The following is a 23,572-nucleotide window of genomic DNA, read 5'->3' as shown; positions in this document are numbered from 1 at the left end:
TCATTTTAGAGTTGAGGAAACTGAGGCAAACAGGGTGAAGTGACTTGCCCAGTTCTCCAGTTTATTTTACAGTTGAGGAAACTGAGGCAAACAGAGTGAAGCAACTTGCCCAGGGTTACATTAGCTAGGAAGTGTCTGAGGCTGGATCTGAACACTGTGCCACCTAGCTGCCCATCTAAGTGCTTTAGGTATTTATTTAAGACTCTAAATTTCAGAGCCAGTACTGAGTTTCCTGTCCTAAGAATTCCTTCTCCCATCAGTCTAGTTCCTATCCCTATAACTGTTCTATATGTAATAGCAGAAAATGGGAAACAAGCTGAAAAGTTGGAAATTGGTGACAAAGAGTTCGGTGCCCAAATGCAGTGGCATACTGTAAGGTCAGGTGACTTTAAGGCAGGAAGGCACTAGAGGGACTGTCTAGTCAAACCCCTTAGGCTATTATCGGAGGAAGCCACCAGGGCCCAGAGAGGCTACTATTTCCCAGAAAGAATGGTAAATACAAATAATATACAAAGTAATACAAAGCAAAAATAGTGAAACTAGGAATACTTTGTACACACTGACTGAAACTCTGTATACACTTACAACTACATACAGTGTCACAAAAGTCTTCATGTAGCTTTTTTTCTTTAAACCCTCACCTTCCATCTTAGAATTGATACTGTGTATTGGTTCCAAGGCAGAAGAGTGGTAAGGGCTGGGCAATGGGGGTTAAGTGACTTGCCCAGGGTCACCCAGCTAGGAAGTGTGTGAGACCAGATTTGAACCCAGGACCTCCCATCTCTGGGCCTGGTTCTCAATCCATTGAACCACCTAGCTGCCCCTAAATACCACTTTAAATTTCAGAACTTAAGTAACTAACAGATAGCTTAAGTGTTCATATCTTAAAACGAAACTAAGATTTTTGGGACGATGTGCGTTTATATATATGCATGTATACATGTGCGGACATGTGTTTTTGTTGTTTAGTCATTTTCAGTTGTGTTTGACTCTTTGTGACCCGTTTGTGGGGTTTTCTTGGCAAAGATACTGGAGCGGTTTGCCATTTCCATCTCCTGCTCATTTTACAGATGAGGAAACTGAGGCAAAGAGGTTGAGTGACTTGCCCAGGGTCATAGAACTGGAAGTATCTGAGGCCGGATTTTAACTCAGGAAGATGAGTCTTCCTGACTTCAGGCCAGATGTTCTATCCATGGTGCCACCTGGCTGGCTGCACGCACTATACAAATACAAACATACACACACTTTCCTTAGCACAACACCTAGCACATAGTAGGTGTTTAACAAATGCTTCTTGACTTTACTTACACACACACATACACACACACACACACACACACACACACCTTGGGCCCCCACCTCTTTGGAGAGGAGGGACAATATTTTCATGATCCACTCTCTTGGATTAAGATTGGTTTAGGATCTGATTGCTTTTTTGGTTTAGGTTATTTCTAGACTGTATATTGTTCTCCTGATTCTATTTACGAGCTAATTTCATAGGATCGTAGCTTTAGAGCCAGATGAAGCTAGATGACTTGTCTAAGGTAATACATCCACACCCTTCTTGCCCTTGCCTCTGCTTGGGTGGAGGAATCAGAATTTAGCCTGTAGGTCCAGGTGGAAAGGAAGAAAACTCCTGATTGCTAGAGAAGGCAGAAGAGGTAGATCTGAGAACAAGGTCAGTGTCTGGGAGCTAAGACGGGGAAAGGTGGAGATCAGACAAGGATACTGAGAAACCAGCACTCAGAACATAGCGAGAATCTGAGGCAGTATTAACCCAAGTCCTTTGACATTAGATCCAGTCCTCAAAAGTGGTTTCCCAGCATCCTCTAAAGACCTCTGGTAATGTGGGATCTGCCACAGCTCATTGCATCTGGAGCCAGCTGTAATTGCCAAGATGTTTTTTGTCATTGTTGTTGTTGAGAAAATTCATATCCCTCCCCCTTTTCGCAAAAGTGAGCTACTCTGGGCTTGGAATGTCAGCCATGCTGAGACACATGATATGTTCGTTGGTTTTACTAATTGCCTTTCCTCTTTTTTGAAAAAAAAAAAAAAAGCATTGTCACAGAGGCTGGCTTTTATGTTTAGAGTAGGGATATATTTGGAAATGAAGGGGACGGGAAAACAAAAAATATCAATAAAAATATGATGAACACATCTGCTCCTCCTTCCCTTATGTCAAGGCTGAGATTTATATTCTGGTTAGCTGTATGCCCTTGGACAAGTCACTCCCCTCTCCAGGCCTCCATTTCTTCTTCTGTCAAATGAGGGAATTTGACTAGAAAATCTCTGAAGTCCCTTAGCGTTCGAAAATCCTCTGTCACGATGAGGCTGAAACCGTAGAACTTGGCTCTTAGGAGAACTGCTCCGAGGAGAAAATCCCCTCCTTGGTTGGAGCCAGACTTTTGGTCCCAGGTTAGGGGGGACCCTGATGAGGTCTAAAGGGGGAATCGTTTAATCATCAGTCTTACCTGAAGGCGAATGTGTTGGCAGCACTGGCCAGGCCCAATGAGCCCTGACTATAGGTTCTATGTGACTTCCACAGGTCGTGAAGAATAACCTGAATCCTGTGTGGGAAACATTCAAGGTTTCCCTGAACTCACTTTGTAGCTGTGAGGAGAAGAGGCCTCTTAAGGTAGTGGGCTCTGGGAGCCGAGGAATGGGCTGGGAAGAAGTGCATCTTCCCTCTTGAGAGGTGATCCGGGAACAGGGAATAACCTTGGGCAGGAGATTAGAACTGACTGAGCCTTTAGCCCCAGCTGGGCTGGAAGGAAAGACCTGATTGGTGGAGAAGGGCGAAGCGCTAGATCTGTGGCCCAGACGGGGTGGGGACGAGAGCCAGTGCCAGGTGGATCTAGAGGATAATGATAACAGGAGTTCATGTTCATAGGCTCTAAGCTCTGTGAGGCGGAAACAGTTGTTCTGATTTTGGTCAAAGGATAGGTTGGGTGCCCGGGGGGGAGGGGGGGGGAGAAGAGATTGAGGAGGAAAGAAAAGGGGAGAAATGGATGGGCAGGCCACATGGTTCAGGAGCCCAACCAGTTCTCCCAGGATGCCCTTAGGCAGCCCAGGCTAAAGTTTGCTCTTCTGTCGTGGCAGTGTCTGGTTTGGGACTACGATTCTCGAGGGAAACACGACTTCATCGGCGAGTTCTCTACCACTTTTGAGGAAATGCAGAAGGCGATTGAGGAGGACAAGGTACGTGGGCTAGGGTGGGCTTGGGGCTTGGGATTGCAGAGTTAGGAGCTGAGGGGCTGCTACCTGCACACAGGCAGAGGAAGGGACAGCTGGCAGCATGGGTGAACCAGATGGAATAGGGCAAGTCCCTCTTCCCTTCACCCATCTCCACATATGGTCGATGCCAGGGAGTCTGGCCATGTGGTGTCCTTCTCCCCCCAACTCCAACCCACAGAGCTGGAATACTTGGGGCAGAGTGAAGCACTTAGTGGTTTGCTACATCCCAAGGTCCCTCATTCCTCTCCTTGATCAGTTTGTAATCAGGGAGTGGAGACAGTGATGACCATAGAGGAGAGAGAAGGGAAGGCTATAATGGGGTGGGAGCTGGGGTGTGTTTGGAATGATGGTGGATGAATGCTTTATTAGGGCAATTGGAAAAGGAGAGTGTTCCCCTCCCCCTCCACCTCCCCTGCCCCCCATCTCCATGCCCTCCCAATCTCCAAGTGTTCTCTAGTTTACACTAGTTCATAAAGAGCAGCTAGGTGATGCAATGGATAGAATGCTGGGCCTGGAATCAGGAAGATTCATCTCGAATTCAAATCCAGCCTCAGATACTTTCTGGCTGTGTGACTCTGGTCAGGTCACTGAATACTGTTTGCCTCAGTTTTTTCATTTGTCAAATGAGCTGGAGAAGGAAACGGTAAACCATTCTAGTATCTTTGCCAAGAAAACCCCAAATGAGTTGGACACGACTGACACGAGGAAGACTCAACGGAGGTTTATACAAATAATAGCAGAGTGGGTAGAGTAGGTGGGATGCTCATCTGGGCAGCGAGGGCCTCTGACTTTCATTTCCAGCTCACCATTTAGCTTCCTTCAGGCCATGAGCCATCGGTATTCCCCTGGTGCTTGTCTCTGCCACTGTCAATGTTTCCCCCATACCTGGGGGAGAATCGGTGAGGTGTACAAGGTGTCCTGAGACCCTGGAGGGCAAAGGCCTTGGTAATGATGGGACCAGAGAAATGCAAGACCTTGCTGCTGTTTCCGTGCCAGACTGCCTTAGGGTTCAATGCACTATCTAAAGGAGGAGGTTTACATGAGAATTAGGACTCTTGGTGTGTGTGGGTGGCCACTGCAAAGCTTCCAAGATGCATGGGCGCCATCCCTCTGGGAAAGTGTATTTTATCTTATCTTAGAGAGTCCAGGAAAGCCATATGCATGGGATAGATACACTGTGTACAAGGGATACACTGTACTTGTTAGGGAAAGCTCAGATTCTCTGCATGGGGGTAGTCAAATACAGGTTTGTTGCCTTTTTACAGAAATCAAATGGATGAAAACCCAGATTTCCAAAAAATTAAATTAAGGGGCCATATTTGCTTTGTGAAATTATATTACATTAATGTAAAATTATATTACATTAATGTAAAAATAATTACATTAGTTTTACCAGGGAATTGTCCTTTATATAGTAATTTGATTTCAATCATTTTTTTCAGGTCATACTGTGTGAAGTGAGGGGGCCACATGCATAATTGCATACCACAGAAATTCTGATTTATCCTCCTTATGTCCTTCATTCAATAAACACCTGCTATGTGCCAGACCCTGGTGAGACAAAGCAAAAATGAATCAAGGAGCTTATATTCTTCCCTCCCCCCAAACCCTTGCCTTCCATCTTAGTATTAATTCTAAGAGAAGAATGGCAAGGGTTGGGCAATTGCAATTAAGTGACTTGCCCAGGGTCACATAGCCAGGAATGAGTGAGGACAGATTGGAACTCAGGTCATCCAGATCCAATTCTGGTGCTCTATCTACTGTGCTAGTTTATATTCTAAGAGGGGAAGTTAACCCATCTAAAAAGGTTTTCCAACTGAAATGCCTATAATATTCTGTACCCTCAATATTGCAAACTGCATCGTGCAAGTGTTTGATTGTGTTTTCCTGCAATAATCCATGGACTAGTACATGGGTAAGTATTTGTGTGCTCTCTTCTGTAGACACCAGGGCTTCTTCCTGTATTCTCTACCCTTAGGTCCAATGGGACTGTGTGAATCCCAAGTACAAAACTAAGAAACGGAATTATAAGAACTCAGGGGTGGTCATCCTATCAGACCTGAAGGTGAGGCTGGGAGAGGTTCACAATACTGCATTTCTTTAAAAAAAATTATCATTTATTTATTTTTAAACATTCATTTATTCCAAAAAAATTTGAGCTCCAAATTTCTTTCACCTTCCAACCCATCCCCCACCTATTGAGTAGATAAGTGATATGATATTGGTTATACACATAAAGTCATGCAAAACACGTTTCTATATTAGCCATGTTGCAAACAAAATTTTAAAAAGGAAGTGAAAAAAGATAAACTTTCAGAGTTCATCAGTTCTCTCTCTGGAGGTGCATAGCATTGTGGGTCCCTTGGAATTGTCTTGAATCATTCTATTGATCAGAGTAGCTAACTCTTTCACAGTTGCTCATTGTTACAATATTGCTTTTACTTTGTATGATTATCTCCTGGTTCTACTCACTTCAATCTGCATCAATTCATACAGATCTTCCTAGGTTTTTCTGACCCCCCAATCATTTCTTATAACACAATAGAATTCCATCACAGTCATATGCTACAATAACTTGTTCAGCTGTTCCCCATTGTGCATCCCCTCAATTTCTAATTCTTGGCCACCGCCAAAAGAGCTGCTATAAATATTTTTGTGTATCTAGGCCCATTTCCTTTTCTTTTTACTTCTTTGGAATACAGACCTAAAGGGTCAATTGTGGGAGTGGGTTTATAGCCTTTGGACATAATTCCAAGCAATTTTCCAGAAGGCTTGTACCAGTTCACAGATCCACTAATAGCGTTTCAGTCTCTTTCTTTCCACATCCCCTCCAGCATGCCATTTTCCTTTTCTGACATGTTAGCCAATCTGATAGGTGTGATGTGGTACTTCAGAGTTGTTTCAACCATTCTGCTTTTCTAGGGTCAGAAACTGAGCACCCTAAATGTGACCTTCTCCTCTTTCATTTGGTCAACACTCTATATAGTAGGAAAACTGATAATTACCCTCAGATTAACCTCTTCCTTATTCTTGAGTTTTGGTGGACTTGAGAAAGAAGGAGATGAAGAAGGCATTTCCTACTCCATCCTCAGATCTCAGGCTCCTCAGAGTCTTGCTGAGATGGGCCAGGGTAGATGGAATGTCAGAAAGTCTTCCTAGGCTTAAATTAATTGATCCCCGGGGGTTCTGTTGTGTGGCTTATTTGTGGATCATTTAGTGGTGATGGTGAAGCCCCTGGGGGGAGAGATGAGGGAGAACCGAGTATGGGTTTATAATGAAATTGGAAGTAAGGGGTGCAGATGGACAATGTTTAGACTGATGGATGAGTAGGTGTGGGCAAATGGAAGAGGAGACCTTCTGTACCCCTCCCTCCTTCCCCAGTTGCTTGCCAGCCTAAAACATTTGGCTTTTTATTTCTGACCTATGCCCCATTCCCGACACTCTTTGCTAATTCCCCTCGCTCTGATGTCTTGGGAGGTTTCTTCACTGATCTCTGGAGTCCCAGGTCTGGCAGTTGGAAGAGGGCAGTGAGGGCAAGGGGAAAGTGCTCAGTGGAGCCGTCAATGAGCCCCATTAATGCTATTTGTTTGGAAGATCCACAGGGTCTACTCCTTCCTGGATTACATTATGGGTGGATGCCAGATTCATTTCACTGTAAGTAACACTTTCTCTGTCACCTCCTCGGTGATGCTGGGAACGCTGCCAGGAGCAGAGCCGCCCACTGCACTGTGCTGGAAACAGCTTGAAAGGGAATCTCGGGGCTGGGCTGGGGGAGGTGGGCACTTCCTGGGCAAGACCTTGGTGGTCAGCAGGGGTGGTGAGAACCTCTGAGCTGGGCTAAGTTAACTATTGCCTGGTTCCCCTTTTGGGGAGTCATCTCCTTGGCTAATGATCTCTGGCTAATATCTTGGCCAGGATAATTTCCTGCCATCATCCAGCAGCTTTCTGGGCTTCCTCCCTCCTCTGCCCAGAGGGTGGGTACTCGGGGAATGTAAACTAATTTTAACATAAGCATAATATAATGTGGAAATCAGTGTGCCGTGAAAGGGAAGTCATATACTAAGCTCGGGGGTGTTTCAAAAATGAAATACTTTGGAATTATCAACAGCTACTTTCACATCTTTACCCAGAATAACACAGGCAACTATTCTTATTGGTTAATTGAGGGCACAGCCCTCTTGAGAGGCACCATGATACAGTGGACAGAGTGCTGGGCTCTAAGTCTGGGAGAGCACAATTTCAATCTTGACTCTGACAATGGCTCCTTATTATGTGCCAGGCACTATTCTAGGCTCTTTACAAATATTATCTCATTTGGTCCTCATGACACTCCTATGAGGTAGGGGGCAACTAGGTGGCTTAGTGGATAGGCAGCTAGGTCTAGAGGTGGGAGATCCTGGGTTCAAATCTGGCTTCAGTCACTTCCTCATTGTGTGACCCTGAGCAAATCACTTAACCCCCATTGCCTAGCCCTTACCACTCTTCTGCCTTAGCCTCAATACAGAGTATTGTAGGTAAGGGCTTTTATAACAACAACGATAACAAAACAATCCTATGAGGTAGATGCTATAATTATTCTCATTTTACAGATGAGGAAATTGAGGCTGTTAGAAATGAAATGACTTGCCCTGTTCATTTAGCCAATAAGTAAGGCAAGATTTGAACTCAGGCCTTTTCCCTCTTTCTAAGTGCAGTGCTCTATGCTACCTAGCTGTACTAAGGGTAGCCTAGAAAGGGAAAAACACTCCCCAGTGGGTAATGGGTATTCTTATGGCAGTATTGTTGCCTGTCAGCCTACCTCCTTCCCACCTCCTTTGCTTTGATGGTAGTGGAAGGTGAGGAAAGAGTAAAATTGCTGTGTTAAGTCAATTCATGCAGTTGGAAAAGACCTCTGAAGTCACAGAGCAACCTGGATGTGAATAAGAATCCCCTCTATAATATCTCCCCAAAGGGAATCATGTGGAATCTGCTTGAAGACATCCAGGAGGGGGAATCCACTGTCTCCTGAAAGAACCTGTTCCACTTTTCACCAGTTTTAATTCTTAGGAAATCTGGAATTACCTCAAGTCAAATCTGCTTTTCTATAACTTACCCTAGTTGCTTCTAGTTCTTTCTTCTAAGGACAAAGCATATCCTATCCCTTTTTCACATGAAGGAAGGAAGGAAACATTATTAAGTACCTACTGTGTGCCAGGCATTATGCCAAGTGCTATACAAATATCTCATTTGGGTCTCATAACAATCTTATGATATAGATCCTATTATTATCCCCATTTTATAGCAAATGAAACAGATAGTCCGAGGTTAAATGACTTGCCCAGGGTCACTCTGCTTGGAAGTGTCCGAGGCTGGATTTGAACTTAAACCTTCCTGACTCCAGGCTCAGCATTCTATCCACTGCACATACCTAATTAGTATCCTTTAGTTATTTGAAAACAACTTTCATCTTCTCTCTGAGTCTTCTCTAGGCTAAACATCCCCAATTCCTTCTACCTGTCCTTATGTAATTTTGAGCTTGTCAGAGACTACCACCTTCCCTTCTTCATTCCATCACTTTCTTTCAGTCACTGTCCAGCTCCAACTGCCTGGCTCTTACTCTGGTATGTTCTGCTCTGAATTGTGAGAGGCCAAGCAAATATCCCAATTCTGCCCATTGAGCATAGTGCTAACATTATCTGCTGTGAGCTCCATGGCCCAATTCCTTGCCTGCTATTCCTTGACCCTAGCTTCTAGTCCAGGCTGTGTCATTAGTTGTGTGACCTCAGACAATTTATTTCACATCTCTGAATTCAGTTTACTTATCAGTCAGATGTTAATAATTGTATAATATCTGCCCTTCAATATTATTGGGAGGATAAGAGGAGGTATGAAAGCTCTTAGAAGTGTATGAATAGAGGTAGGGCAGCTAGGTGGCTCAGTATATTGAGAGTCCAGTCTAAAGTTGGGAGGTTCTGGGTTCAAATTTGGTCTCAGACACTTATTTGTGTGACCTTGGGCAAGTCACTTAACTCCCATTACCTAGTCCAGTGATGGTGAACCTTTCAGAGACCATGTGCCGTGCCATGCCTCCAGAGGCAACATGCAATACCCCACCCCCAGAGACCACAAGCCATGCCACACCATGCCCCCCATGAGTGTCAGATGCATCCCCTCTCTTACTCCATACAGGGGAGGGAGAAAATGCTCTCATTGGGCTGCTGGGCAGAGGGGCAGGTGAAGTAAGGAATGTCCTCAGAAAGTATAGAGAGGGAGAGGTGAGTGGCCTTAGTGCTCTGCTCCCCTCCAGCTCTGCTGCCTGTGAGCTGCCCACCTTACCTTACCCCCTGTGTGTTCCCATTGGGCTGCTGGGCAGAGGGGTGGGTGATGTGAAAAAATGTTGTCAAGCACAGTGGAGAGGGGGAAGGGAGCTGCTCCTCCTGAATCCCTCTGCTTTTCTAGTAATGAATTCTGGGGTGTGGTGGGAGGAGGGCAGCATGTGTGCCCACAGAGAGTGCTCTGTGTGTCATCTTTGGCACCCATGCCATTGGTTTACCATCACTGGCCTAGCCTTTACTGCTCTGTTTTAATACTAAGACAGAAGGTAAGGGTTTAAAAAAAAGTATACCAACCTCTTCAATATAGACTTATCAGGTGGTTTACACTGTTGTTCAGGGATATCCTGACTCAGTGTTCCTTTCCTGCTCCCTAGGTGGCCATTGACTTTACAGCTTCCAATGGAGACCCCCGCAATAGTTGCTCTCTCCATTATATCAACCCCTATCAACCCAATGAGTACCTGAAGGCACTCATTGCTGTGGGAGAAATTTGCCAGGATTATGACAGGTGAGATGTCCACTTTCATGACTCTCTTTGTATCAGCCTCCAACCCCTCCCCCATAAACAAACAAATAAACAAACACATCTCCTTTCCCTCTCTGCCCCCTGGCTCTCCACTGTCTGTCCCTATCTCCTGGGGACTCTCTGTGGGAGTGGGATTAAGAAGACAAATGGGAGTCAGAAAGGCAAGATGGGCGCATGGGAGTTTGCAAAGCAGGATGGGAGTGCTGGATCTGACATTTACTCTCTTCCAGTGACAAGAAATTTTCTGCTCTGGGATTTGGTGCCCGGATTCCTCCCAAGTATGAGGTCAGAGCTTCTGAGCACATCTCTATAAAGCTGTGATCCCCAAGCTTGGTTTTATAGTACTAGGCTGGGGTTTGTTGATCTAATGCAAGGGTTCTTAGCCTCTTGTATCCTGTGACTGTGACTGCCCTTTGGCTAGTGAAGTCTGTGGACCCCTTCCCACACAATAAAATATATAGGATAGAAACGAGTTGTTTTGGAATCCAGTAATCAAAGTAGTTAAACAAAACCCCCACAGAATCAAAAATCAAGTTCACAGACTCTAGGCTAAGAAACCTTGATCTAAGGGTAGAACAGTATTCATTCATCATCCATTCTGTATACATTCATTCATTCATTCATTTGTTCAATCAGCATTTATTCAAGATCGACTAGGTGCTAAGCATTGTGCATGTTATTGAGACCAAAGACGTGGGTTCAGTACCATTCCAAAGTGAGGTGGGCAAGCCTGGCAAATCCATAAATACCCATAATTCTAAGAGGGTTTCACTGGATGTTTTCTAGAATCTTCCAACTTCTTGAGCAAGGTTCTGGGGAGTGGGATGGCTGGGTAGGCTCAGATGGGATGTGAGGGAAGGAAGTAGCACGAACTATAATTCACTCGGAAAAATAGATTTCACTGGCAAGCTACTCCCATCCTTGCTTTCCATTTCAGGTTTCCCATGACTTTGCCATTAATTTCAACCCAGATGATGATGAGTGTGAAGGTAAGAGGAAGGGCCTTTGGGGTACAGAGGACCAGACTTACTGTTTCTACTAGGGTATTGCCTTGGGCTGCCTGAGCTTCTTCTCTCACCTCAGGAAGGCCACATCTATTCCCAATGCCCCTATTGCTCATCAACTTAGAATTGGAAGGGATCTTAGAGGCCATTTAGTTCAATCCTCTCATTTTACAGGTGAGGAAACTGAGGCCAAGAACACTTAATAGATTTGTTCCAGGCCCCTCTGACTGTGAGTCTTGAGCTCAGATTCCAAATTTAGATCTTTCCTCATTGTGCTATGCTGCCTCTAAGGATCTAGGAGAAGCTACCCTTCTTAGTCTCTAGGGTACCAGCAGAACTATGCTGGTCTCTGATGATGACAACGGTCAGAACTTAGTCTCTAGGGTACCAGCAGAACTATGCTGGTCTCTGATGAGAACTATGGTGGTCTGGTCTCTGATGATGACAATGACTTGCCTTTTGTTGCATTTGTCAGTGCTTTGGGTCTCTGGGTATAGATTAGGAAGAAATACATCCTGGAGATAGCATTAGCCAATTATTGTGGTATGGGTTGTGGGAGGAAGGGAAGTGGATGGTCAGTGCCACATAGGCATAAGAGGCTTTTCCTCTCTACTATATCCCAACAGGGATCCAGGGAGTGGTGGAATCATATCAGAATTGCCTACCCAAGATCCAGCTCTATGGCCCCACCAATGTGGCACCCATCATTGCCAAGGTGGCCAGGATGGCAGCAGCTGAGGAGAGAACTGGAGAGGCTTCTGTATGTACCTAGAGTGTACTTGATGGTACAAAGGAAGGGCATGTTTGAGCGGTATTCAGCTGATCTTGGGGGTATTGCTTTAAAAAAAGTTTTATGGATGCCTTTTGTTTCTACATCATACTCATTTCTTTTCTTTTCTTTTTTAAACCCTTACCTTCCATCTCGGAGTCAATACTGTGTATTGGCTCCAAGGCAGAAGAGTGGTAAGGGTAGGCAATGGGGGTCAAATGACTTGCCCAGGGTCACACAGCTGGGAAGTGGCTGAGGTCAGATTTGAACCTAGGACCTCCGGTCTCTAGGCCTGGCTCTCAATCCACTGAGCTACCCAGCTGCCCCCCATCATACTCATTTCTGAAAATACTTGCCCTTTCCTTCTTCCCCTCTTCCATTTCCTCCAAATGGAACCTTTTTGTATAACAAAGAAAAACAATTAAACAAAACACCTGCTACCATTACTTGTCTGACCATGTATCCAGCATTCTGCCCTCATAGCCTCTTCTCGGCTTAATGGAGGGAGGCTTGTTTCATCATGTTCCCCAGTTCCATTATCAATTGGTCAATTACACAGCTTGATCCCCTCTTGATGTTTTCATTTCAACTGTAGTCACTACATACATTGTTTTATTTCATTCTGTATCAGTTCATATAAATCTCCCTGTGTCTTTCTGCATTTCCCAGATTCATAATTTTTTACTGTACCATAACAATTCTATTATCCTCATGTAAGATAGATTATTTGGCCACTCTCCAAACAATGGCTAGGCAAGGCTTTCCCAGAAGGCTACTCACTGAGCCAGCCCTCTAACAACCTTAAAGCATCAGGCACATGTGAATTATGATTAAAACATCAAAATGAGAATATCACGTAATTGAATCTGAATTATATTAGCTTCCTATTATATGCTATTAAAACATGGTTGACTGAGAAGGAACTAGAAGCCCTGAGGCTATCCGATAGGATGGAGGGTAGGAGCAGTTCTGCCCTTGGGGCTTGGCAAATTCTTGTGATCTCAGGTACCTGAATAAAACTTGTCTCAGGACAGGACCAGTGGCACTGCCAGGGTGAAGCTTCTAGTTATTGTTGGCAACTTCCTGCCTGAATTTACAGGGAAGCAGAATAATGATGACAGAAATTGATAATGGATGTTAGAGTTCATGAAACATTTTATGTATGTTATTTTACTTGAGCGTCAAAAGCAACCTGAAGAGGCAGATACTACAGGTATCCTCCTTTTACGGATGAGGAAACTGAGGCACACTGAGGTTAAGGGACTTGGCTATGGTTTCATAGCATGTATCAAAGGTAGAAGTGGAACCCAGGCCTTTTTGGCTATGAAGTCGGCACTTTCTTTCTAGGATATGGGACCACGCTGAAATGTGATGATGATGATAGTGATGGTGACAGTAGTGATGGTGATGGTGGCTTTATGCATTTGATTAGAGGCGTTTCCCCTACAGGGTTCGGAAAGGAGAAATGGGGAAGAGAGGAATCCTGCTTAGAGGCTCTTAGATTTAGAGAGGGAAGGAACCTTCGAAAACCATTGAGTCTAACCTCATTTTACAGATGAAGAAACTTAGGCACAGAGGGGTTAAGGGATCTTCCCTGAATCACACAGCTAGTAGGTATCTGAGCCAGAATTTGAACATGGATCTTCCTGACTCCAAGTCCAGTGTTGGTATCTATTATGCCCTGCTGCCTCTTTTAGTTAGGGGTTGGACTCTGATGTCTCTTCTTATTAGAAGTAGCTAGGTGGTACAATATTTACAACAACTTTATTGGGGATTGTGGGAGTCAACTAGGTAGGCAAAGGAAGTGGAAATATTGCCAAAGAAGAGAAGGTTTAGCTCCTCTGTGACCAACTCATTTCAGCCAAGTTATTAAGTGCAAGACTTAGGGATACGAGGGCAATGACAGAAGTGATCATGCGTGGAAGGGGTTCTTGTGATTTGAGCTGTGGCTGCCTCAGAAAGCAAGCACTGCTACTGACTTGGACAACTTCAGAAATAACGGATGGGGGGGCAGCTGGGTGGCTCAGTGGATTGAGAAGCAGGCCCAGAGATGGGCGATCCTGGGTTCAAATCTGACCTCAGATACTTCCCAGCTGTGTGACCCTGGCCAAGTCACTTAACCCCCATTGCCTAGCCCTTACCACTCGTCTGCCTTGGAGCCAATACATAGTACTGATTCTAAGGTTTTAAAAAAAAGAAATAACTGATAATGTTGAGGTTCAAAGGAGGAAAGAGGTACGTAATAAACTTGGCTGAACTGGAAGCTGGAAGCTCAAATGTCCCAGACTTAGAGTAGTTGAAGGTTGGGAGATCAAAGCAAAGTATCTGAAATGTTATTGAAAAATCACTGGATTTGCCTTCAAAAATCTGGGAGTCACATGTTGGCTTTGCCACTTACTAGTTGTATGACTTTGGGTAAGTTGTCCTTTGAGCCTCAGTTTCCTCATTTGTAAAATGGAGTTACAACCTGTCTTCTGTCCTTTGGAGCTTAGTTGTGAGGAACATTCACCCAAGCACTTAGTAAGGATTCCTATGTGCTTAGCAATATTCTAGGAGCTGGAAATTGGAAGAAAGGGCAAAAAATAAAAAAAATAAAAAAAAGATTCCTCCTCCCAAGTTGCTCCCAGTCTAGCAGGAGAGACAGTATGGAAATAACTAGGTATTTCCAAAATAGAGGCAGAGAGATGAAAGGTAAGCTCAGGAGGTGCAGGGGAGGCTGGGAAAAACCTTCCCAGAAGGGGAGCTATTTTGGGTTGAGTCCTGAAGGCAGCCTGGGAAGCCAGGAGGCAGAAGTGGGGAGGGGCAACGTTTCAGGCATGGGGGCCAGAGAGTTCAAAGGCAGGAGCTGGGAGCTGGCATGCCATTTTCAAGGAAGATCAAGTAGGCCAGCATTTCTGGAAGGTCAGGCATATAGAGGGGAATAAAATATAAGAATAAATGTTTACTGATTGATCGAAGAAGACCGGAAAGGTCAGAAGGAGCTAGGTTGCGAAGGGCTTTAAATACCAAATTTCATATTCAGTCCTGGGGATAATAGGGAGCCACCGTTGTTTGAGCTGGGATGGGGTGAGGCGGGTGGCGGAGAGGTGACATGGTCAGGCCTTTGCTTTAGAAATCACCTTGGCAGCTGAGTGGAGGGAGATTGGAGGGGGGAGAGAGGGAGGGACTAGTTAAAAGGCTGCCTGCTGCAAAAGCCTGGGCAAGAGTGCTTTCTTTGCAGCAGGCTAACACTTCGCTTTTCTACTCTGGAATTTGTTTCAGGTGGCCAAGGACTTTACGTGTATGATCTCACAGAAATGCAAACTGTTTGAACTTTGGCTGGGGAAGATAGGGAAGGAATGTTATTAGCTTCTTCTAATTCTTTTTACATTAAAAAAAAAAAAACCCTTACCTTCTCTCTTAGAATCAATTCTGTGTATAGATTCCAGGTAGAAGAGCAGTAAGGGCTAGGCAGTGGGGGTGTAAGTGACTTACCCAGGGTCACACAGCTAGGAAGTGTCCGAGGTCAGATTTGAACCCAGGACCTCCTATCTCTAGGCCTGCTTCTCAATCCCTGAGCCATTTAGCTTTCCCTCCAATATTTCTTAAACCAGCTCCTCCTCTTGAAGCTTTGTTATTTTGTTCCTAATGAGTCCTCAGAACATTGGGCATGTTCATTTTCTTTTTTTTTTAAGCCCTTACCTTCCACCTTAGAATCAGTACTATGTATTGTTTCCAAGGCAGAAGAGTGGTAAGGGCTAGGCAATGGGGTTAAGTGACTTACCAAGGGTCACACAGCTAGGAAGTGTCTGGGGCCAGGTTTGAACCTAGTACTTCCCATCTCTAGGCTTAGCTCTCAATCCATTGAGTCACCTGGCTGGCGGACACCCACCCCACCCCCATTATCAGCTTCCAAGGGAAGGTCTTCCCTCACATGCTCCTAGCTTCCTGACTCACAGTGGCATGGCCTAAAGGATGCTTTTGTTTTCATGCTCTGAGCATCTTCCCTTTGCCTGGCTCTTCCTGACAAAGCCAAGGCAGAACCTGGGCCAGTGCTAAGGCAGAGCCTTGGGCAGACACTCAGAGCCCCCCACGCTAGCTCTGTGGAGAGGACTTCCTGCTGCCTTCTCCCCAGCCTCTATGCTGCCCTTTAGCAACATTTGAGCAGCTGCTAATCGCCACCAGGAACCTCTTCTGTTAATACATCACTCCTGGCAAGTCAACAGACAGCAGCTGGTGAGATGTGATCAGTAGAGGGGGAAGGAAAGGTCAGGAATTACCCAGGGGTTGGCAAGCATCTGTGTGATTCACATCGGCTTCAGGGATTGACTTGGCAACCTCACTCTCACCCTTGCCCAAGGAAAAGCAGCGGAGCCTTCTTTAGCAAGAGATTTGAGGGTCTAGGTCAGTGGCGGCCAGCCTTGTAATAGAGAATCCCAAACTCATTTATGGACTTTGCATTTCTGATCTTTACTTGATAACAAATGTGGGGGGCAGCTGGGTGGCTCAGTGGATTGAGAGCCAGGCTGGTCCCAAGTTCAAATCTAGTCTCAGACACTTCCCAGCTGTGTGACCCTGGGCAAGTCACTTAACCCCCTTTGCCTAGCCCTTACCACTCTTCTGCCTTCGAACCTAAGACAGAAGGTAAAGGTTTATAAAATAAATAAATACAAATAAAAATTATTTATTTAACAGTTTATAATGCACTTGAAATTTTTAAAAAGGACAAAAAACCAAATGTAAATGCATTTACATTTCTTTCCGCTTAAAAATGAATTTATACCTACAATATGACCATATCCAATTTATTAGATTTTCCCTTTGTTTATTCTCTGTATTATTTGTTCATTTCATTCCTTTTCTGTATTTATAAAAATCTTTTCCCTTTTCAATAATCAATGTATATCCTGCTCTCCTTTGTTGCTATAATCTTGGCTTTGTGTTACTTTGTATAAGTCTTTCCAAATTTCCTTTTGTTCCTCATACTGGTCATTTTTCATGGCAGTATATTATTCAATTATGTACCATAGTGTGTCCTGTTCTTGTCACTTCTTATAGGGATTAACAACTTGATCTATCCCTTCTTCTCACTTGGAGCACACCTGATGTTTCTATTTAAAAGATGGTGGGATTGTGGAAGAGAAGTCAGACTTCCCAAGTCTGTGGAGATTAGAACCCAGAATCTCTCCTGCTGGGGAAGAGGGTAGTCTTTTTTTTTTTTTTTACATTCTTCCTTAATTTCTGTCTTTTAGAACCTGTTAGAGGGGCAGGTGATGTGAGAGATGTCCTCAGGAGTGTGTGGAAATGGAGAGGGGAGCAACCCAGTACTGCCTCCCTCTGGTTTTCTAGTAATGAACTCTGGCAAACTCTGTGCTGGGGTGATGGTGCATGTGCCCATGGAGAGGGCTTTGGGTGCCCCCTCTGGCACGTGTGCCATATGTTCACCGCCATGGGTCTAAGCCAGTGATGGGCAAACTATGGCCTGTGGGCCAGATGGGGGGGAGGGGGGCCCTCTATCTGGTCTCGGGACATTATTCCTAATCTGATGAATACAATGAGTAGGATACAATACAATGAAACTTCGAAAGAGTTGCCTTAGAAATAGACTGACAGAAGAGCATTTCCTTTCCTTTGGCTCCCTCTTTAAAAAGTTTGCCCATCACTGATCTAAGCAATGGGGTTTCAGTCCAGAATCACACAGTTAAAGTATCTGAAGCCAGATTTAAGCCCAGGAGCTCCTAGCTCTAGACCTGACTCTCAATTCACTTAGCACCTAGATGCCCCTTGAAGAGAGAAGTCTTAACCACTTTCTCTAAGTTAGTGACCCAAGAGGGAGCAGAGAAAACTCTGCACTCAAGACGTGACCTAAAGATCATGAACCAAATTTCCCAGGGAGAATAGGCAAGGAAACAACACCTTCCTCATAGCAGAGATTGTAGCAGGGGACTTCCAGGATAGAAAAAGTTATACATTACCAGAAATCACCAAATCGAATATTTCTCTTTGTTTTTCTTTGTCATCAGAGGCATTTCAGTCTGGAGGGGTTGAAACAACTGTTATTTCTAGGAAAAAAATATCAGTAAAAATGCATTAAAAAATCTCCCAGGGTAGTTTGTTCCCTAGAGAGCTAGAGGAATTATGAGTATATAATGAACTATATAAAACAGAAATGGGACTTGAGTTCACATGTTTATTTCTTCCTCTAGTCAGATTTGTCTGAGTTGAAAATATTCCATCATCCAGGTGAGGGTTAGTCCTATTCTATTACCTAAATAAAGGGCAATAAAGAGTAAAGGAGAGTTCTGGGACATACTGATTTCCATCCAGGCCTTCAGGAGTGATGATGGTTCTTACCATAAGAATGAGATGCTTTCAGGCATTGAGGGGAGACAGAAAAAGAGGAGAGAGAATATTTTGGGCTTTGGTAAATGTTATCTGAGCCTGGTACAGAAGATAGAAGGACTAAGAGTGGATGAGCTCTATGATCAAAGTCTATAAACTCGTGGGGAGATTTGGATGGGGAAATAGCCTTGTTCATCAAATTCATGTATATTAGGAGAAGGGGATCTTCATAAAGCTAGAAGTCCCCATTCCCCAAAGAAAAAGCTAAGCTTTTAAAGAAAAAAAGGATGATTATCCTACTTTAAAAAGAAGATAAAAAATGTATTGGACTTTTCCCAAGAGATGGGACAGGCTGAAAATACAAGTTCAAAAAAGTTATAAACAGTCATGGTGGGCTATGAAAGTGTAACCCGTGTGTTGATCAAAGACAGCTGGGTTCCCTTCTGGAAACCTATTGATAATGAAATGTATATGGCATGTGTTTGGGTCTCACTTTGAAGATAAGAACTATTTTTGCTTTTCTTTGGAGCCCAAATGCTTGGTATGTAGCACCTGGCTTGCTGTCTTCTACAGGATGTCTCAGTCTCCTTGTCAGAAGCAAAATGCTGGGCTGGGAGGATCACAGATTCCTTCTATGTTTAGGACCTTCTGAGACAGAAGAATAAGGAATGTCAAGTGGGGAACCAGTTTGATCAATGTTTTCTTTTGGGGAAGATCATCTTGGGGCAGGTGGAGTCCAACAGTCAACTACAATGAGTTAGTTCACTATGGGTTCAAAAGGGTATATGAGAACAGAATCAGGGGCAGCTAGGCAGCACAATGGATACAGCACCAGGCCTGGAGTCAGGAGGTCCTGGGTTCAAATTTGGGATTGGACACTTCCTAGCTGTGTAACTCTAGGCAAGTCATTTAACCCCCATTGCCTAGTCCTTATCTTTCTGTTTTGGCAGCAATAAACAATATTGATTCTAATGGAAAGTAAGGGTTTTTTAAAAAAAGTTAATGGTGTAGGGACAGGTCTGGAGATGGGAGGTCCTGGGTTCAAATCTGGCCTCAGACCTGGGCAAGAACGATCATGAGCAAGCCACTATTGCCCTTTTCTCTTAGAATTGTTACTAAGACAAAAAGTAAGGTTTAGGGAAAAAAAAGAACACAATTGGTAGTGAGAGGGAACAAGGAGAGAGGGAAAAACTTTGGAAGGAAGAAAAAATAAAGGTCTCTGCTTTGGAAATTATTATTAGGGGTTATAAGAAAGGAAAGGAGCAGCTCGTAGCTTTTTTTTTTCCCCAGAGAAAGTAAATCCCCCACCCTGCCTCCTTTCTAGTCCCAGAAGAGGTGGTAGGGAAGGCTATCAGGTTTCTCTCCAGTGTCCTACCTCTTTTCTCTCTATACAGCAATACTACATTCTCCTGATCCTGACCGATGGTGTGGTGACTGATATGGCAGACACCAGGGAGGCCATCGTACGTGCCTCTTACTTGCCCATGTCCATCATCATAGTGGGTGTGGGCAATGCTGACTTCACAGACATGCAGATTCTGGATGGGGATGATGGGGTCCTGCGTTCCCCCAAGGGAGAGCCTGTCCTCCGAGACATTGTGCAGTTTGTCCCCTTCCGTGAATTCAAGAATGTGAGTGCTTTGGGATGAGGATTGGCTTGTTTAAGGACAATGAGCACTGGATCTTACTGGGGGTGTAGAGGGAGGGATGTTGGCAGCTGGCATTTGAATGGGGGGGGCCTGTATGATCTAAATAAATGTGATGGAATTATATCATGATACTTCTATCTATAGAGAAAATTTGGTTTACTATGGGTCTATCTCAAATCCCAGCCAAGAAATTGATACTAAAATGCCCAGAGGATGCTGTTATAAGCCAATATCATTGTATGGACCTCAAAGTTCTCCAATGGTCAGAGATTGTATACCTTACATATATATGATGATATATACTTTTTTTTAAAAGCTTTACTTTCTATCTTAGTGACAACTATAAGAAAGAAGGCCAAAGGCTAGGCAAACAGGGTTAAATGACTTGTTCAGGGTCACACAGCTAGGAAGTGTCTGAGGCTAGATTTGAACTCAGGTTCTCCCAAATCCAGGCTTTGGCCCTCTATCTACTGTGTCACTTAGCTGCCCTGACATTATATACTCTTCAAAGTGTTTTCATGTACATTAACTCATTTGATCCTCACAATAATGTTCTGAGGTAGGTAGTAGGGCAAGTGGTATTGCCCCCATTTTACAGATGAGGAAACCCATTTTCTTTTGTTAAGCATTTATAAATCCTTGGGATTATAGGTTTTCATTTTCATGCAGAAACATCTTGCTCCCTGGATTAGGTGTCTACTCATGAGTTCATAATCCTCAGTTCTTGAAGAGAATATATTTGTCACAAGCATAAAATGCTTCTTTTTTCCTTTTCTTCCCCAGGCTTCTGCAACAGCCCTGGCCAAGTGTGTCCTAGCTGAGGTGCCGAAGCAGGTGGTTGAATACTATAGCCACAAAGAGCTTCCTCCTCGCTGTCCCAATATGGACTCCCCTGATGCCAGCCCTGGCCCTCCACAGTGAAGAGGTGCCATCAGCCTCCATCTAGCTACTACCCTTTCACTTTTCCTTCCAATGCTGAGTCTGGAGGTTGGGAGAGGGACAGAATGAATCAGGGAGGTGGGAGACAGAAGAAGATGTCTGTTTCCATCACCTCCCAGAGCCTCTCAGATTGTCTTCTTCTTCCCCCAGCACTCACATTAGACTCCCCCCACCCCTTCCCTTCTTCTCCCCCAACATCTTGTGTTCCCGTGGTGACTTGTTCTAGAGAGGTCTGGACCAGGGGCCATAGCATGTGAAAAAAAAGGGTAACAAGTAAGGGGGGAATCCTGGCTTCTCCTGATCCAACCCGAGTGAGAACCAGAGTCCAGGCAATAAATGCTTGGTCTCCCCTCTCTCTCTGCTCCAGAAAGGCACAGAGTATGAGAGAAGATGCTGAGTTGGGGAGGAGATGGGGGTTTTGGAGACTCAAAGAGTAGACAGAGTGGTTCTCTCTCTTCCCTTCAGAATAGACTGAGAATAGCCCTTTCCTACCTGAACCCCAGATTCCTATCTCAAACACCCTCCCTTTGTAATAAAGGTGTGAGAGTAGAGACCAAGTCCCAGGGTGATACTCCCTCCTCGCAGCTTCTGGGGAGGTCACATTGATCTGGTTTGGTCTCCTTTGGCTTAGCTTATCTGAATTGCTCTTTCTGTCCTTCATCAGTGGGCTCAGAAATAGAGATGGAATGGGAGAAATTAATTTGCAGGCCTGGTGGATGATTCTAGCCAGAAGGAGTTAGGTAAAGTCAGTGACATTATACTCTATTCTTTGCTGTTCAAAAAAGACACTTGCCTTCTTGTTCTATCTCAAAATAATTTCCAAATTAAGGTGGGAAATAGGGAAAGACTTTGGAATTTGTCTTCCTTCCCCTCCAAGGAGACAGGCCTCTCATACCCAGGTGGCTTCCCTCTCTCTCAGATCTGTAATGAGCAATTTTCTTTTATTTTTGCACCAGGGACAATTGGCACAGGGAGGAGTAAGGGAATGCTCATTTGGTTTATGGCCACTGAAGAGAGGAAAAGCTCCCTGAGATAGCATAGAATTTTAAGCTGTCAAAGGAAGAGGAAATATCCCCTGTGAAGAGGCTACCGTTCCTAGGGACAGATTAGTCAAAGGAAGATTTCCTTTACTTCTCCTTTCACTCTGCCCTCTACTTTGCAAAGCCCTTGCCTGCTAGGGGTGGGAAGGATGGACAGGAAGTGTTCTCTGGGCTAGTGCTGGTGACACCAATGGAGAGGAGGAAGTTTACCCTTTAGTGGTACAGTTGGCACCCTCTAAATTTTCTACCTTGGGGTCAAAGCCTTGTCCTAGTGCCCCACTTCCTCCCCAAATTATGGCTCTGTTCTCTACTCTTTCTCCTTTTGTCAAGCTTTCTGCCCAGAGAATTGTTTCTCCAACTGTGGCTACTCCCAAACCCCAAGGGTTTATGGGTGAAAATGGTCACCTGGGGACAAATTGCACCAGGAGCTACCTTTACTCCCTTACTTCTCTACTGGCTCTCACTTAGCAAAGTTTCCTCCTTATCTGGACACCTGCTTCTCTCTTGGCTGGGCCCACCAAGATCAGAACCCTTGTCATTACTGACTTGGGCCCAAGGGACTATCTAGTTATAGGTAAGGTGGGGTGGAATGTAGTAGGACAGAGTTGCCTTGCCCAGAGGTGCAGCTCCACCATCCCACCTATCCCCCCCAATCCTTAGGGCTGTCAGGCCAATGGCTAGGAAGTGAGGTTCACATCCCTCTTTCTGCAATATGCATGATGAAAAAAACCCCAGAATCCGAGAAACTCCCCAGGTCTGTGGTTTGTTTACTTTTCAATCTAGTAAATCTCCATGTTCTTATGAGCTCCCCTCTGCCCCGCCATGTGGTGTCTGCTTGTATCTCTTCTCAGTGGTGTCCTCTCAAGGGCTGCAGGAGGGGGAGGCGGGGAATGGGGAGGATGCAGAGGGAAAGAGTAACCTAATAAAAGAGTGTCCTTCCTTGCTGCAGCCTGGTCCTTTTACATCTTTTTTCTGCCACACTCTGTTCTATTTGGGGGCTTGGACTCTTGGTGATAAGCCTAGAGCAGAATTAAGAAGCTGGTGAAATCTGCCTTCTCTCTCCCTTCCATTTCTGCACACTGGGGGATAAGACACAGGCCAAGGATGTTTTATTTTTAAAGTGTTATTGATGCCTTTCCTTTTTTTACATCATCCCCATCTCTTACCCCAGTGAGCCTTCTTTTGTAACAAAACAACAAACCACCTGGTTGATCACCATCCTACACCCCATGGCTCTTAATGGCTCTAATACAAGGAGGTGGTACATTTCTTATTTAATACCAGGCTTGTTGTTGTTGTTGTTGTTGGGTCTAGAACTTTGAGTTGATCAGTTTAGGAAACTCCATCAGGGATATATTTTTTTAAAAAGCCTTACTTTATTAGAATCGATACTAAATACTGGTTCCAAGGCAGAAGAGTGGTAAGGACTAGACAATGAGGGTTGACTTGCCCAGTGTCCTAAAGCTAGGAAGTGGCTGAGACCAGATTTGAACCTAGGACCTCCCATCTCTGGGGCTGACTCTACTGAGCCACTTAGCTGCCTCCATCAGGAATGTTTTAAAATGGGGGATCATAATGTTAAAAAGTCCTAAGTGACTGGGATGAGGGTAACATGAGGGAGGACAAGTCCTCGATATTGGGATTCCTAGGCTGAGTGTCTGGTAGGGCACATTTTCTTTTTTTCTTTCTTCCTTTCCTTCTTTCCTTTCTCTCTCTCTCTCTCTCTCTCTCTCTCTCTCTCTCTCTCTCTCTCTCTCTCTCTCTTTCTTTCTTCTT

At 44.6% G+C, this 23,572-nt stretch overlaps 1 protein-coding gene across 1 annotated transcript in view; it reads left to right on the top strand.

The window, feature by feature from the left end:
- CPNE7 (copine 7) overlaps positions 1–20,738 on the top strand; it is a 39,251-nt gene extending 18,513 nt beyond the window's left edge. The window contains exons 6-15 of the mRNA XM_044660523.1: positions 2,546–2,635; positions 3,100–3,198; positions 5,213–5,299; positions 6,829–6,888; positions 9,923–10,056; positions 10,305–10,359; positions 11,012–11,063; positions 11,705–11,838; positions 19,563–19,799; positions 20,601–20,738. Coding sequence (XP_044516458.1) covers positions 2,546–2,635; positions 3,100–3,198; positions 5,213–5,299; positions 6,829–6,888; positions 9,923–10,056; positions 10,305–10,359; positions 11,012–11,063; positions 11,705–11,838; positions 19,563–19,799; positions 20,601–20,738 — 1,086 coding nt within the window. The remainder of the gene's footprint in view (positions 1–2,545; positions 2,636–3,099; positions 3,199–5,212; positions 5,300–6,828; positions 6,889–9,922; positions 10,057–10,304; positions 10,360–11,011; positions 11,064–11,704; positions 11,839–19,562; positions 19,800–20,600) is intronic.
- The last annotated feature ends 2,834 nt before the right edge of the window (positions 20,739–23,572 follow it).

The sequence above is a fragment of the Gracilinanus agilis genome, chromosome 2, assembly GCF_016433145.1.
Source record: "Gracilinanus agilis isolate LMUSP501 chromosome 2, AgileGrace, whole genome shotgun sequence".
In the NCBI taxonomy this organism is placed as follows: Eukaryota; Metazoa; Chordata; class Mammalia; order Didelphimorphia; family Didelphidae; genus Gracilinanus; species Gracilinanus agilis.
The sequence above is the reverse complement of the archived record's forward strand: the minus strand, read 5'-3'. Positions and strand labels throughout refer to the sequence as shown.